This window comes from Oncorhynchus masou, chromosome 29, assembly GCF_036934945.1.
Source record: "Oncorhynchus masou masou isolate Uvic2021 chromosome 29, UVic_Omas_1.1, whole genome shotgun sequence".
Lineage (NCBI taxonomy): Eukaryota > Metazoa > Chordata > Actinopteri > Salmoniformes > Salmonidae > Oncorhynchus > Oncorhynchus masou.
The window spans coordinates 91,130,840-91,147,183 of NC_088240.1; the positions used below are offsets into that span (position 1 = coordinate 91,130,840).

The 16,344-nt window shown below is 51.8% G+C and overlaps 1 protein-coding gene across 1 annotated transcript in view; it reads right to left on the minus strand.

Annotated features, from left to right (window-relative positions):
- Positions 1-16,344, minus strand: part of mtcl3a (MTCL family member 3a) — a 49,485-nt gene that overhangs the window by 14,389 nt on the left and 18,752 nt on the right. The window contains exons 3-5 of the mRNA XM_064946859.1: positions 11,783-12,049; positions 1,936-2,427; positions 993-1,075 (exon numbers count right to left, since the gene is read on the minus strand). Of these exons, the coding sequence (XP_064802931.1) occupies positions 993-1,075; positions 1,936-2,427; positions 11,783-12,049 (842 nt within the window). The remainder of the gene's footprint in view (positions 1-992; positions 1,076-1,935; positions 2,428-11,782; positions 12,050-16,344) is intronic.

The window sequence follows — 16,344 nt, forward strand, 5'->3', positions numbered from 1 at the left end:
CTATTTCAAACAATTCAACTCTAGGAGAGATCAAGCAGAATGGGCCCACAAAGCCCAGCAAACAGCCCAGGTATTTGAAACAGTGACTCCTAGAGCAGAGGACGGAACAGAGAGAGAGGAAGTCCATACCGTCACAAAGCCCAGCAAACAGCCCAGGTATTTGAAACAGTGACTCCTAGAGCAGAGGACGGAACAGAGAGAGAGGAAGTCCATACCGTCACAAAGCCCAGCAAACAGCCCAGGTTTCTCAGGTAGTTCATATAATGACTGGTGGCTGCTAAGGCAAATGGAGCAGACCAAGCATGCCTGGTATTTGAACCAGTGGTTCGTAATGCAACATTTAGTTCTGGATGCAAGGTTTAAAAAGCACATGCCATGGTGCTCCCAGCCGAGTACTGGTTAGATCCAGCCAAGTGCCATGGTGCTCCCAGCCGAGGACTGGTTAGATCCAGCCAAGTGCCATGGTGCTCCCAGCCGAGGACTGGTAAGATCCAGCCAAGTGCCATGGGGCTCCCAGCCGAGTACTGGTTAGATCCAGCCAAGTGCCATGGTGTTCGCAGCCGAGGACTGGTTAGATCCAGCCGTGTGCCAGGATGCTCCCAGCCGAGTACTGGGTTAGATCCAGCCAAGTGCCATGGGGCTCCCAGCCGAGTACTGGTTAGATCCAGCCAAGTGCCATGGTGCTCCAAGCCGAGTACTGGTTAGATCCAGCCAAGTGCCATGGTGCTCCCAGCCGAGTACTGGTTAGATCCAGCCAAGTGCCAAGGTGCTCCCAGCCGAGGACTGGTTAGATCCAGTCAAGTGCCAAGGTGCTCCCAGCCGAGTACTGGTTAGATCCAGCCATAGGTAGACAGTGACTGTATCCCAAACGGAACCCTATTCCCTATACAGAACCCTATGGCACTTGGCTGGATCTAACCAGTACTCGGCCCTAAGGGCCATGGTCAAAAGTAGTGCACAATACAGGGAACAGTTTGTTGATATAGTCTTACCTCTTGTCCGCTCCGGACTTCCTGCTGATCTCATCCTGGTAGCTACACAGCTCTTCACTCACACGGGCTATCTCCTTCAGGGCCTAGAGATGAGAGAGGGAGACAGAAGGAGAGAGAGGAGGGAGAGAGAGAAGGGAGGGAGGAAGAGTGTATAGGAGGGAGGGAGAGAGAGGAGGGAGAGAGAGGAGGGAGAGAGAGAAGGAGAGAGAGGAGGGAGAGAGAGAGACAGAAGGAGAGAGAGGAGGGAGAGAGAGAAGGAGAGAGAAGGAGAGGAAGGGAGGGAGGAAGAGTATATAGGAGGGACGGAGAGAGAGGAGGGAGGGACAGCAAGAGGGAGAGGAAGGGAGGGAGAGAGTAGAGGACGGAGGGAGAGAGTAGAGGAGGGAGGGAGAGAGAGAGGTAGGGAGAGAGTAGAGGAGGGAGAGAGAGAGAGAGATGGGGAGAGAGAGAGGGGAAGGGAGGGAGCGGGAATGGAAGGGAGAGAGAAGGAGAGAGAGTAGAGGAGGGAGGGAGAGAGAAGGAGAGAGAGTAGAGAAGGGAGGGAGAGAGAAGGAGAGAGGGAGAGAGAGAGAGGGTGGGAGAGAGAAGGAGAGAGAGAGTAGAGGAGGGAGGGAGGGAGAGAAGGAGAGAGAGAGAGTAGAGGAGGGAGGGAGAAGGAGAGAGGGAGAGAGGAGAGAGAGAGAAGGAGAGAGAGAGTAGAGGAGGGAGGGAGAGAAGGAGAGAGAGAGTAGAGGAGGGAGGGAGAAGGAAAGAGGGAGAGAGAAGGAGAGAGAGAGAAGGAGAGAGAGAGTAGAGGAGGGAGGGAGAAGGAGAGAGGGAGAGAGAAGGAGAGAGAGAGAAGGAGAGAGAGAGTAGAGGAGGGAGGGAGAGTTGTACATTACTAAAGACCAAAATAGACTTCAGAGGGTGGAGCCATAGACGACAGAACGTTGTGGTGACTCACGGCATTGAGGGCTGTAGTATTCTCCATCTTGTCACTCCATGTCCCAGAGATCATCTCTGTGTTGTGGGTCACTCCTACACTAGATCCACCGTGGGAGGAGCGGCAGACATTAACCCTACCCCCTTCAGAGGGAGAGTCTCTGTCAACCCCTCGCAGGATGGCCTCCAGTTCCCCCATGTCCACTTCCTGGTTACCGACACAGTCGTCATAGTTACGGGGGTTTCCTCTGTCGCCACGGTGATCCGCCCGGGTTCTGTGGGCGGCGAAGTCGTCGTTGCGGTGACAACGGGGGTAGGAGCCGCGTTGGTTGGTGGGCTCTGATTGGCTGCTGCTGCTGCTCTGGGGGTCGGAAGTCGAGTTGTCGCTAAGCATGCTGGATCCTGTGCTGGTGGTATGTACGTTGACGTTCAGGGTTACTTCCTCTGTAATCTCTCCGACAGGTTCTCTCATCTCCCCAGATACCTCACGCCTCACCTTCACCTCCTTGTACATCTAGGAAGAGAGAGTCATATCATTTCAATGACGTGGAAACAACGTGGATTCAACCAGTGTGTGGACAGTAGGAAATGACGAAGAAACAACGTGGATTCAACCAGTGTGTGCCCAGTGGGAAATGACGACTAGAAACAACGTGGATTCAACCAGTGTTTGGACAGTGGGAAATGATGACTAGAAACAACGTGGATTCAACCAGTGTGTGAACAGTGGGAAATGACGACTAGAAAATATGTGGATTCAACCAGTGTGTGCCCAGTGGGAAATGACGACTAGAAACAATGTGGATTCAACCAGTGTGTGGACAGTGGGAAATGACGACTAGAAACAACGTGGATTCAACCAGTGTTTGGACAGCGGGAAATGACGTAGAAACAACGGATTCAACCAGTGTTTGGACAGTGGGAAATGACGACTAGAAACAATGTGGATTCAACCAGTGTGTACCCAGTGGGAAACGACGACGAGAAACAACGTGGATTCAACCAGTGTGTGAACAGTGGGAAACGACGACGAGAAACAACGTGGATTCAACCAGTGTGTGCCCAGTGGGAAATGACGACGAGAAACAACGTGGATTCAACCAGTGTGTGCCCAGTGGGAAATGACGACGAGAAACAACGTGGATTCAACCAGTGTGTGGACAGTGGGAAATGCTTTCACAGGTCTTGCCCACGATGCATTTGGGCAGAATCACAAAGTTTCACATCTGTAAGACGTGAAGTGTTCCCACAGAAACAGTATCTCATTCTAGGTCTGTGATTTTTTATATTATGTTTAAGTTTTAAACTCTTCGATGTGAAAGTCCTGCGTAGTTCTGGTTTCCGACAGACATTTTCACGTTATAAATCGATCTGTGGACACCGTAGATGGAAAAAGACTAGCCCTGGTTACCACGGACACAGGAGTACGTCTCTCACCGCCTGTAAGTCCCTCCCTCCTACCATTTCATTCGGTCTTCCGACTGTCCATCAAGTCCTGGCTGAAACCTTACTGGTTGAGCCACTAACAACGCATACGCCTGGAATCCTTACGTCGCTGAAGCACATTCAGAGATTTAAAAATTAAATTAAATAATTTAACTAGTCAACTCAGTTAAGAACAAATTCTTATTTGCAATGACGGCCTAGGAACAGTGGGTTAACTGCCTTGTTCAGGGGAACAGTGGGTTAACTGCCTTGTTCAGGGGAACAGTGGGTTAACTGCCTTGATCAGGGGAACAGTGGGTTAACTGCCTTGTTCAGGGGAACAGTGGGTTAACTGCCTTGATCAGGGGAACAGTGGGTTAACTGCCTTGTTCAGGGGAATAGTGGGTTAACTGCCTTGTTCAGGGGAACAGTGGGTTAACTGCCTTGATCAGGGGAACAGTGGGTTAACTGCCTTGTTCAGGGGAACAGTGGGTTAACTGCCTTGATCAGGGGAACAGTGGGTTAACTGCCTTGTTCAGGGGAACAGTGGGTTAACTGCCTTGTTCAGGGGAACAGTGGGTTAACTGCCTTGTTCAGGGGAACAGTGGGTTAACTGCCTTGTTCAGGGGAACAGTGGGTTAACTGCCTTGATCAGGGGAACAGTGGGTTAACTGCCTTGTTCAGGGGCAGAACTACAGATTTTTACCTTGTCAGCTCTGGGATTCGATCTAGCAACCTTTATGGTCACTAGTCCAACGCTCTAACCACGGGGCTACCTGCCTCCCCCCTCTAACCACTAGACTACCTGTCCCCCCCCCCTCGAACCACGAGGCTACCTGTCCTCCCCCCTCGAACCACGAGGCTACCTGCCTCCCCCCTCGAACCACGAGGCTACCTGCCTCCCCCCTCGAACCACGAGACTACCTGGCTCCCCCCTCTAACCACTAGGCTACCTGCCTCCTTCCTCTAACCACGAGGCTACCTGCCACCCTCCTCTAACCACGAGGCTACCTGCCTCCCCCTCTAACCACGAGGCTACCTGCCTCCCCCTCTAACCACTAGGCTACCTGCCTCCCCCCTCTAACCACTAGGCTACCTGCCTCCCTCCTCTAACCACGAGGCTACCTGCCTCCCCCTCTAACCACTAGGCTACCTGCCTCCCCCCTCTAACCACTAGGCTACCTGCCTCCCTCCTCTAACCACGAGGCTACCTGCCTCCCCCTCTAACCACTAGGCTACCTGCCTCCCCCCTCTAACCACTAGGCTACCTGCCTCCCCCCTCTAACCACTAGGCTACCTGCCTCCCTCCTCTAACCACGAGGCTACCTGCCTCCCCCCTCTAACCACTAGGCTACCTGCCTCCCTCCTCTAACCACGAGGCTACCTGCCTCCCCCTCTAACCACGAGGCTACCTGCCTCTAACCACGAGGCTACCTGCCTCTAACCACGAGGCTGCCTGCCTCCTCTAACCACGAGGCTTCCTGCCTCCAGTTGCCAGTAACATAAAATAATTCATAGATTTTTAAACGAAATTCGCTTTCCGTTTGTCGTAGACGGGCAAGATCAATATGAGATGAAAAGGCGAGTTCAGGAAGCCGAGCGCAGATCTCGGTGAGACGTTGACAGCCACGGGGTGAAGACGTTTAGATCAACCTTTAGAAAATTCGCCACATTTTCTCTTCAACTAAACACACAAATATGTTTAGTACCTCTACAGGTTAAAATCTTAAAACACTTTTAGTCATTTTATAAAATCCATTCTAGTATATTTTGAAAAAACTTGTAAAAATACAAGCCTTACTCATATACAGATTTGTTGAATAGGAAATACTTTGTATAAAATACTGAAAATATTGTGTCATATTTGTACTGTGTACTTGAGTTTGTGTCCTGAAAAATGACGAGACCTCAGAAATGTATATCAACTTTCACCTTTCTTGGAGTACGCGGCATTACTAGATATCGTTTATGGCCCTCTCGTGATATAACGACTTTCACATCTGGAAACCAGGACAGAAACCACTACAATACAACTCACTCCTTAGGCTACGCACCCAGAGAAACACACAACTCACTCCTTAGGCTACGCACCCAGAGAAACACACAACTCACTCCTTAGGCTACACACCCAGAGAAACACACAACTCACTCCTTAGGCTACGCACCCAGAGAAACACACAACTCACTCCTTAGGCTACGCACCCAGAGAAACACACAACTCACTCCTTAGGCTACGCACCCAGAGAAACACACAACTCACTCCTTAGGCCACGCACCCAGAGAAACACACAACTCACTCCTTAGGCCAAGCACCCAGAGAAACACACAACTCACTCCTTAGGCTACGCACCCAGAGAAACACACAACTCACTCCTTAGGCTACGCACCCAGAGAAACACACAACTCACTCCTTAGGCTACGCACCCAGAGAAACACACAACTCACTCCTTAGGCTACGCACCCAGAGAAACACACAACTCACTCCTTAGGCTACGCACCCAGAGAAACACACAACTGACCACAGACTCAGAGTGCTAAACTGAACGAATGACCTTTCCCCTCCTACCGCCCCCAATCTGGAGAAATATTTCATAATGGATGCCTCCCAAATGGCACTATGTTCCCTAAATATGTCTCTCTGTGTCTCTGCCTCTCTGTGTCTCTCTGTGTCTCTCTGCCTCTCTGTGTCTCTCTGGTAAACATGTCTCTCTGTCTCTCTGTAGTGAGGTGAGGACTATGTTGTGGTAAACATGTCTCTCTGTAGTGAGGTGAGGACTATGTTGTGGTAAACATGTCTCTCTGTAGTGAGGTGAGGACTATGTTGTGGTAAACATGTCTCTCTGTAGTGAGGTGAGGACTATGTTGTGGTAAACATGTCTCTCTGTAGTGAGGTGAGGACTATGCTGTGGTAAACATGTCTCTCTGTCTCTCTGTAGTGAGGTGAGGACTATGTTGTGGTAAACATGTCTCTCTGTCTCTCTGTAGTGAGGTGAGGACTATGTTGTGGTAAACATGTCTCTCTGTCTCTCTGTAGTGAGGTGAGGACTATGTTGTGGTAAACATGTCTCTCTGTAGTGAGGTGAGGACTATGTTGTGGTAAACATGTCTCTCTGTAGTGTGGTGAGGACTATGTTGTGGTAAACATGTCTCTCTGTAGTGAGGTGAGGACTATGCTGTGGTAAACATGTCTCTTTGTAGTGAGGTGAGGACTATGTTGTGGTAAACATGTCTCTCTGTCTCTCTGTAGTGAGGTGAGGACTATGCTGTGGTAAACATGTCTCTCTGTAGTGAGGTGAGGACTATGTTGTGGTAAACATGTCTCTCTGTCTCTCTGTAGTGAGGTGAGGACTATGCTGTGGTAAACATGTCTCTCTGTAGTGAGGTGAGGACTATGTTGTGGTAAACATGTCTCTTTGTAGTGAGGTGAGGACTATGTTGTGGTAAACATGTCTCTCTGTCTCTTTGTAGTGAGGTCAGGACTATGCTGTGGTAAACATGTCTCTCTGTAGGGAGGTGAGGACTATGTTGTGGTAAACATGTCTCTCTGTCTCTCTGTAGTGAGGTGAGGACTATGTTGTGGTAAACATGTCTCTCTGTCTCTCTGTAGTGAGGTGAGGACTATGCTGTGGTAAACATGTCTCTCTGTCTCTCTGTAGTGAGGTGAGGACTATGTTGTGGTAAACATGTCTCTCTGTAGTGAGGTGAGGACTATGCTGTGGTAAACATGTCTCTCTGTAGTGAGGTGAGGACTATGTTGTGGTAAACATGTCTCTCTGTAGTGAGGTGAGGACTATGTTGTGGTAAACATGTCTCTCTGTCTCTCTGTAGTGAGGTGAGGACTATGCTGTGGTAAACATGTCTCTCTGTAGTGAGGTGAGGACTATGTTGTGGTAAACATGTCTCTCTGTCTCTCTGTAGTGAGGTGAGGACTATGCTGTGGTAAACATGTCTCTCTGTAGTGAGGTGAGGACTATGTTGTGGTAAACATGTCTCTCTGTCTCTCTGTAGTGAGGTGAGGACTATGTTGTGGTAAACATGTCTCTCTGTAGTGAGGTGAGGACTATGTTGTGGTAAACATGTCTCTCTGTCTCTCTGTAGTGAGGTGAGGACTATGCTGTGGTAAACATGTCTCTCTGTCTCTCTGTAGTGAGGTGAGGACTATGCTGTGGTAAACATGTCTCTCTGTCTCTCTGTGTTTCTTTTTTTTCTCGGGAGGCCAAATGAGAGCCACATGTTGGTTCAAAGCAGATTGTTCCTTTTGTATTTCTCTTCTCATTAGGAAGCTAATCTCCTAGCCTCTCCTAGCCTCCCCTAGCCTCTCCTGACCTCCCCTAGCCTCTCCTACCCTCCCCTAGCCTCTCCTAGCCTCCCCTAGCCTCCCCTAGCCTCTCCTAACAACATGACAACACAGCATGGTAGCAACACAACATGACAACAACATGGTAGCAACAACATGGTAGCAGCACAAAACACAATACAAACATTATTGGGCAAGAAGGTAGAGACAACAGCAAGAAGGTAGAGTCAACAGCAAGAAGGTAGAGACAACAGCAAGAAGGCAGCGTCAACAGCAAGAAGGTAGAGACAACAGCAAGAAGGTAGAGTCAACAGCGAGAAGGTAGAGACAACAGCAAGAAGGTAGAGTCAACAGCAAGAAGGTAGAGACAACAGCAAGAAGGTAGAGTCAACAGCAAGAAGGTAGAGACAACAGCAAGAAGGTGGAGACAACAGCAAGAAGGTAGAGACAACAGCAAGAAGGTAGAGACAACAGCAAGAAGGTAGAGTCAACAGCAAGAAGGTAGAGTCAACAGCAAGAAGGTGGAGACAACAGCAAGAAGGTAGAGACAACAGCAAGAAGGTAGAGACAACAGCAAGAAGGTAGAGACAACAGCAAGAAGGTAGAGACAACAGCAAGAAGGTAGAGACAACAGCAAGAAGGTAGAGACAACAGCAAGAAGGTAGAGACAACAGCAAGAAGGTAGAGACAACAGCAAGAAGGTGGAGTCAACAGCAAGAAGGTAGAGACAACAGCAAGAAGGTAGAGTCAACAGCACATCACACAAAGCAGCCACAACTGTCAGTAAGAGTGTCCATGATTGAGTGTTGAATGAAGAGATTGAGATAAAACTGTCCAGTTTGAGTGTTTGTTGCAGCTCGTTCCAGTCGCTAGCTGCAGTGAACTGAAAAGATGAGCGACCCAGGGATGTGTGTGTGCTTTGGGGACCTTTAACAGAATGGAACTGGCAGAACGGGTGTTGTATGTAGAGGATGAGGGCTGCAGTAGATATCTCAGATAGGGGGGGGGGGGAGTGAGGCCTAAGAGTGGTTTTATAAATAAGCATCAACCAGTGGGTCTTGCGACGGGTATACAGAGATGACCAGTTCACAGAGGAGTACAGAGTGCAGTGATGTGTCCTAGAAGGAGCATTTGGTGGCAAGTCTGATGGCCGACTGGTAAAGCATTCTGTATCACCGCCTGGTACGGCAACCAGTCTACAGCTCAGCCAACCGGGTCCCAGACCTGTTCTGTCTTTCCAACTGCTGTGGTTATTGTCATGACAACAACTCCCATGTTCAATGACCATATGAGTTGGGCAAGACCAGGCTACAGGCTTCAAATACCAGGCTACAGGTTTCAAATACCAGGCTACAGGTTTCAAATACCAGGCTACAGGCTTCAAATACCAGGCTACAGGCTTCAAATACCAGGCTACAGGTTTCAAATACCAGGCTTCAAATACCAGGCTACAGGTTTCAAATACCAGGCTACAGGCTTCAAATACCAGGCTACAGGTTTCAAATACCAGGCTACAGGTTTCAAATACCAGGCTACAGGTTTCAAATACCAGGCTACAGGCTTCAAATACCAGGCTTCAAATACCAGGCTACAGGTTTCAAATACCAGGCTACAGGCTTCAAATACCAGGCTACAGGCTTCAAATACCAGGCTACAGGTTTCAAATACCAGGCTACAGGTTTCAAATACCAGGCGACAGGCTTCAAATACCAGGCTACAGGCTTCAAATACCAGGCTACAGGCTTCAAATACCAGGCTACAGGCTTCAAATACCAGGCTACAAATACCAGGCTACAGGCTTCAAATACCAGGCTACAGGCTTCAAATACCAGGCTACAGGCTTCAAATACCAGGCTACAGGTTTCAAATACCAGGCTACAGGCTTCAAATACCAGGCTACAGGCTTCAAATACCAGGCTACAGGCTTCAAATACCAGGCTACAGGCTTCAAATACCAGGCTACAGGTTTCAAATACCAGGCTACAGGCTTCAAATACCAGGCTACAGGCTTCAAATACCAGGCTACAGGCTTCAAATACCAGGCTACAGGCTTCAAATACCAGGCTACAGGCTTCAAATACCAGGCGACAGGCTTCAAATACCAGGCTACAGGCTTCAAATACCAGGCTACAGGCTTCAAATACCAGGCTACAGGCTTCAAATACCAGGCTACAGGCTTCAAATACCAGGCTACAGGCTTCAAATACCAGGCGACAGGCTTCAAATACCAGGCTACAGGCTTCAAATACCAGGCTACAGGTTTCAAATACCAGGCTACAGACTTCAAATACCAGGCTACAGGCTTCAAATACCAGGCTACAGGTTTCAAATACCAGGCTACAGGTTTCAAATACCAGGCGACAGGCTTCAAATACCAGGCTACAGGCTTCAAATACCAGGCGACAGGCTTCAAATACCAGGCTACAGGCTTCAAATACCAGGCTACAGGTTTCAAATACCAGGCGACAGGCTTCAAATACCAGGCGACAGGCTTCAAATACCAGGCTACAGGCTTCAAATACCAGGCTACGGGCTTCAAATACCAGGCTACAGGCTTCAAATACCAGGCTACAGGCTTCAAATACAAGGCGACAGGCTTCAAATACCAGGCGACAGGCTTCAAATACCAGGCTACGGGCTTCAAATACCAGGCTACAGGCTTCAAATACCAGGCTACAGGCTTCAAATACCAGGCGACAGGCTTCAAATACCAGGCGACAGGCTTCAAATACCAGGCGACAGGCTTCAAATACCAGGCTACGGGCTTCAAATACCAGGCTACAGGCTTCAAATACCAGGCTACAGGCTTCAAATACCAGGCGACAGGCTTCAAATACCAGGCGACAGGCTTCAAATACCAGGCGACAGGCTTCAAATACCAGGCTACAGGCTTCAAATACCAGGCTACAAATACCAGGCTACAGGTCCAGTGTCAGGAGATTGGTTTAACAAAAACACAATGCTGTAAAACAAAACTCCCCAGTGTCATGGCTCACCTCCTCCTCTCACCTCCCCTCACCTCCTCCTCTCACCTCCCCTCACCTCCTCCTCTCACCTCCCCTCACCTCCTCCTCTCCCCTCCCCTCACCTCCTCCTCTCACCTCCCCTCACCTCCTCCTCTCACCTCCCCTCACCTCCTCCTCTCACCTCCCCTCACCTCCTCCTCCTTCTCTCCCCTCCCCTCCTCTCCCCTCCTCTCACCACCTCCTCTCACCCATCTCTCACCACCTCTCCCCTTCTCTCACCACCTCCTCTCCTCTCCCCTCCCCTCCTCCTCTCACCTCCGCCTCTCACCACCTCCTCTCCCCTCCTCTCACCCATCTCTCACCACCTCTCCCCTCCTCCTCTCACCTCCTCCTCCTCTCCCCTCATCCTCTCCCCTCCTCTCCTCTCTCACCTCCTCTTTCCCCTCCCCTCTCCCCTCCTTCCTCTCACCTCCTCTATTTTCCTCTGCATGTCTCCTAGCTGGCTCTCCCACTCCTTCATCCTCCCCTCCTCTCCCCTCACCTCCTCTATTTTCCTCTGCATGTCTCCCAGCTGGCTCTCCCACTCCTTCCTCCTCCCCTCCTCTCCCCTCCCCTCCTATCCCCCCTCCCTTCCTCTCCCCCCTCCCCTCCCCTCCTCTCACCTCCTCTATTTTCCTCTGCATATCTCCCAGCTGGCTCTCCCACTCCTTCCTCTCCTCTCCTCTCCCCTCCTCTCACCTTCCTACTCCTCTCCTCTCCCCTATTTTCCTCTGCATGTCTCCCAGCTGGCTCTCCCCTCCTCTCCTCTCCCCTCCCCTCTTCTCACCTATATTTTCCTTTTCCTCTGCATGTCTCCCACTCCTTCCTCCTCCCCTCCTCTCCGCTCCCCTCTCCCCTCTTCTCACCTCCCTCCTCTCCTCCTCTCACCTCCTCTATTGTCCTCTGCATGTCTCCCAGCTGGCTCTCCCACTCCTTCCTCCTCCCCTCCCCTTCTCTCCCCTCCCCTCACCCCTCCCCCCCCTCCCCTCCTCTCACCTCCTCTATTTTCCTCTGCATGTCTCCCAGCTGGCTCTCCCACTCCTTCCTCCTCCCCTCCCCTCCTCTCCCCTCCTCCCCCCTCCCCCTCCTCTCCCCTCCCCTCCCTCTCCTCCTCCCCTCCTCCCCCCCTCCCCTCCTCTCACCTCCTCTATTTTCCTCTGCATGTCTCCCAGCTGGCTCTCCCACTCCTTCCTCTCAGAGTTGAATCTCTCCATCAGTTCAGACTTCTCTCGGACCCAGCCCTTCTCGCTGAGCTCCAGCCGACATCGCAGGTCCATGGCGGCCGTGTGGGTGTCCACCAGCAGCCTCCTCTGCTGCTCTCTGTCCCCGCGCTGTAGAGGACTCTCCCTGGGCTCTGGATTCTGAGTTCTCAGCCCCAACTCAACGACAGGACCTCCTCGAGCCTCCAACTGGACAGGAAGAGAGAGATGGAGGGGGAGATGGAGAAGGAGGAGTAGAGAGAGAGGCAGGCAGACAGGGAGAGAGGGAGATGGAGAAAGGGGAGTAGAGAGAGAGGCAGGCAGGGAGAGAGGGAGATGGAGGGGGAGATGGAGAAGGAGGAGTAGAGAGAGAGGCAGGCAGACAGGGAGAGAGGGAGATGGAGAAAGGGGAGTAGAGAGAGAGGCAGGTAGGGAGAGAGAGAAGGAGATGGAGAAGGAGGAGTAGAGAGAGAGGGGCAAGGAGAGAGGGAGATGGAGAAGGATTAGTAGAGAGAGAGAGGCAGGGAAAGAGGGAGATGGAGAAGGGAGAGTAGAGAGAGAGAGGCAGGGAGAGATGGAGAATGAGGAGTAGAGAGAGAGGCAGGGAGAGAGGGAGATGGAGAATGGGGAGTAGAGAGAGAGGCAGGCAGGGAGAGAGGGAGATGGAGAAGGAGGAGTAGAGAGAGAGAGGCAGGGAGAGAGGGAGGTGGAGAAGGAGGAGTAGAGAGAGAGGCAGGGAGAGAGGGAGATGGAGAAGGAGGAGTAGAGAGAGAGAGGCAGGGAGAGAGAGATGGAGAAGGAGGAGTAGAGAGAGAGAGGCAGGGAGAGAGGGAGATGGAGAATGATTAGTAGAGAGAGAGGCAGGGAGAGAAGGAGATGGAGAAGGAGGAGTAGAGAGAGAGAGGCAGGGAGAGGGGGAGATGGAGAAGTAGGAGTAGAGAGAGAGGCAGGCAGGGAGAGATGGCAGGCAAGAGAATTAGGTGGGAGAGAATGTCAGGGAGTGTCAGGAAGAGGGGCGGAGGGAGAGAAGGACCAGAGGGAGGAGAGGAAAGGGGAGAATTCAGTGAACGGATGGAAGGGATTAAAAGATCATAACTCAGAGGAGTTCATGGTCAACCTCTCCTCCCTCTGTCTCCCTCTCTCATCATCTGACAGGATATCACAGCTGCCTCTACACAGTTCCTTTCCTGTCTGTGGTCCTGTCTCCCTGTCTGTCTCTGGACCCATCTGCAGCTATCTCCCTGTCTGTCTCTGGACCCATCTGCAGCTATCTCCCTGTCTGTCTCTGGACCCATCTACAGCTATCTCCCTGTCTGTCTCTGGACCCATCTACAGCTATCTCCCTGTCTGTCTCTGGACCCATCTACAGCTATCTCCCTGTCTGTCTCTGGACCCATCTACAGCTATCTCCCTGTCTGTCTCTGGACCCATCTACAGCTGTCTCCCTGTCTGTCTCTGGACCCATCTACAGCTATCTCCCTGTCTGTCTCTGGACCCATCTGCAGCTATCTCCCTGTCTGTCTCTGGACCCATCTGCAGCTATCTCCCTGTCTGTCTCTGGACCCATCTACAGCTGTCTCCCTGTCTGTCTCTGGACCCATCTACAGCTATCTCCCTGTCTGTCTCTGGACCCATCTACAGCTATCTCCCTGTCTGACTCTGGACCCATCTGCAGCTATCTCCCTGTCTGTCTCTGGACCCATCTGCAGCTATCTCCCTGTCTGTCTCTGGACCCATCTGCAGCTATCTCCCTGTCTGTCTCTGGACCCATCTGCAGCTATCTCCCTGTCTGTCTCTGGACCCATCTACAGCTATCTCCCTGTCTGTCTCTGGACCCATCTACAGCTATCTCCCTGTCTGTCTCTGGACCCATCTACAGCTATCTCCCTGTCTGTCTCTGGACCCATCTGCAGCTATCTCCCTGTCTGTCTCTGGACCCATCTACAGCTATCTCCCTGTCTGTCTCTGGACCCATCTACAGCTATCTCCCTGTCTGTCTCTGGACCCATCTGCAGCTATCTCCCTGTCTGTCTCTGGACCCATCTACAGCTATCTCCCTGTCTGTCTCTGGACCCATCTGCAGCTATCTCCCTGTCTGTCTCTGGACCCATCTACAGCTGTCTCCCTGTCTGTCTCTGGACCCATCTACAGCTATCTCCCTGTCTGACTCTGGACCCATCTACAGCTATCTCCCTGTCTGTCTCTGGACCCATCTGCAGCTATCTCCCTGTCTGTCTCTGGACCCATCTACAGCTGTCTCCCTGTCTGTCTCTGGACCCATCTACAGCTATCTCCCTGTCTGTCTCTGGACCCATCTGTAGCTATCTCCCTGTCTGTCTCTGGACCCATCTACAGCTATCTCCCTGTCTGTCTCTGGGCCCATCTACAGCTATCTCCCTGTCTGTCTCTGGGCCCATCTACAGCTATCTCCCTGTCTGTCTCTGGACCCATCTACAGCTATCTCCCTGTCTGTCTCTGGACCCATCTGCAGCTATCTCCCTGTCAGTCTCTGGACCCATCTACAGCTATCTCCCTGTCTGTCTCTGGACCCATCTACAGCTGTCTCCCTGTCTGTCTCTGGACCCATCTGCAGCTGTCTCCCTGTCTGTCTCTGGACCCATCTGCAGCTATCTCCCTGTCTGTCTCTGGACCCATCTGCAGCTATCTCCCTGTCTGTCTCTGGACCCATCTGCAGCTATCTCCCTGTCTGTCTCTGGACCCATCTACAGCTATCTCCCTGTCTGTCTCTGGACCCATCTACAGCTATCTCCCTGTCTGTCTCTGGACCCATCTACAGCTATCTCCCTGTCTGTCTCTGGACCCATCTGCAGCTATCTCCCTGTCTGTCTCTGGACCCATCTACAGCTGTCTCCCTGTCTGTCTCTGGACCCATCTGCAGCTATCTCCCTGTCTGTCTCTGGACCCATCTACAGCTATCTCCCTGTCTGTCTCTGGACCCATCTACAGCTATCTCCCTGTCTGTCTCTGGACCCATCTGCAGCTATCTCCCTGTCTGTCTCTGGACCCATCTACAGCTATCTCCCTGTCTGTCTCTGGACCCATCTACAGCTATCTCCCTGTCTGTCTCTGGACCCATCTACAGCTATCTCCCTGTCTGTCTCTGGACCCATCTGCAGCTATCTCCCTGTCTGTCTCTGGACCCATCTACAGCTATCTCCCTGTCTGTCTCTGGACCCATCTACAGCTATCTCCCTGTCTGTCTCTGGACCCATCTGCAGCTATCTCCCTGTCTGTCTCTGGACCCATCTACAGCTATCTCCCTGTCTGTCTCTGGACCCATCTGCAGCTATCTCCCTGTCTGTCTCTGGACCCATCTACAGCTGTCTCCCTGTCTGTCTCTGGACCCATCTACAGCTATCTCCCTGTCTGACTCTGGACCCATCTACAGCTATCTCCCTGTCTGTCTCTGGACCCATCTGCAGCTATCTCCCTGTCTGTCTCTGGACCCATCTGCAGCTATCTCCCTGTCTGTCTCTGGACCCATCTACAGCTGTCTCCCTGTCTGTCTCTGGACCCATCTACAGCTATCTCCCTGTCTGTCTCTGGACCCATCTACAGCTATCTCCCTGTCTGACTCTGGACCCATCTGCAGCTATCTCCCTGTCTGTCTCTGGACCCATCTGCAGCTATCTCCCTGTCTGTCTCTGGACCCATCTGCAGCTATCTCCCTGTCTGTCTCTGGACCCATCTGCAGCTATCTCCCTGTCTGTCTCTGGACCCATCTACAGCTATCTCCCTGTCTGTCTCTGGACCCATCTACAGCTATCTCCCTGTCTGTCTCTGGACCCATCTACAGCTATCTCCCTGTCTGTCTCTGGACCCATCTGCAGCTATCTCCCTGTCTGTCTCTGGACCCATCTACAGCTATCTCCCTGTCTGTCTCTGGACCCATCTACAGCTATCTCCCTGTCTGTCTCTGGACCCATCTGCAGCTATCTCCCTGTCTGTCTCTGGACCCATCTACAGCTATCTCCCTGTCTGTCTCTGGACCCATCTGCAGCTATCTCCCTGTCTGTCTCTGGACCCATCTACAGCTGTCTCCCTGTCTGTCTCTGGACCCATCTACAGCTATCTCCCTGTCTGACTCTGGACCCATCTACAGCTATCTCCCTGTCTGTCTCTGGACCCATCTGCAGCTATCTCCCTGTCTGTCTCTGGACCCATCTACAGCTGTCTCCCTGTCTGTCTCTGGACCCATCTACAGCTATCTCCCTGTCTGTCTCTGGACCCATCTGTAGCTATCTCCCTGTCTGTCTCTGGACCCATCTACAGCTATCTCCCTGTCTGTCTCTGGACCCATCTACAGCTATCTCCCTGTCTGTCTCTGGGCCCATCTACAGCTATCTCCCTGTCTGTCTCTGGACCCATCTACAGCTATCTCCCTGTCTGTCTCTGGACCCATCTGCAGCTATCTCCCTGTCAGTCTCTGGACCCATCTACAGCTATCTCCCTGTCTGTCTCTGGACCCATCTACAGCTGTCTCC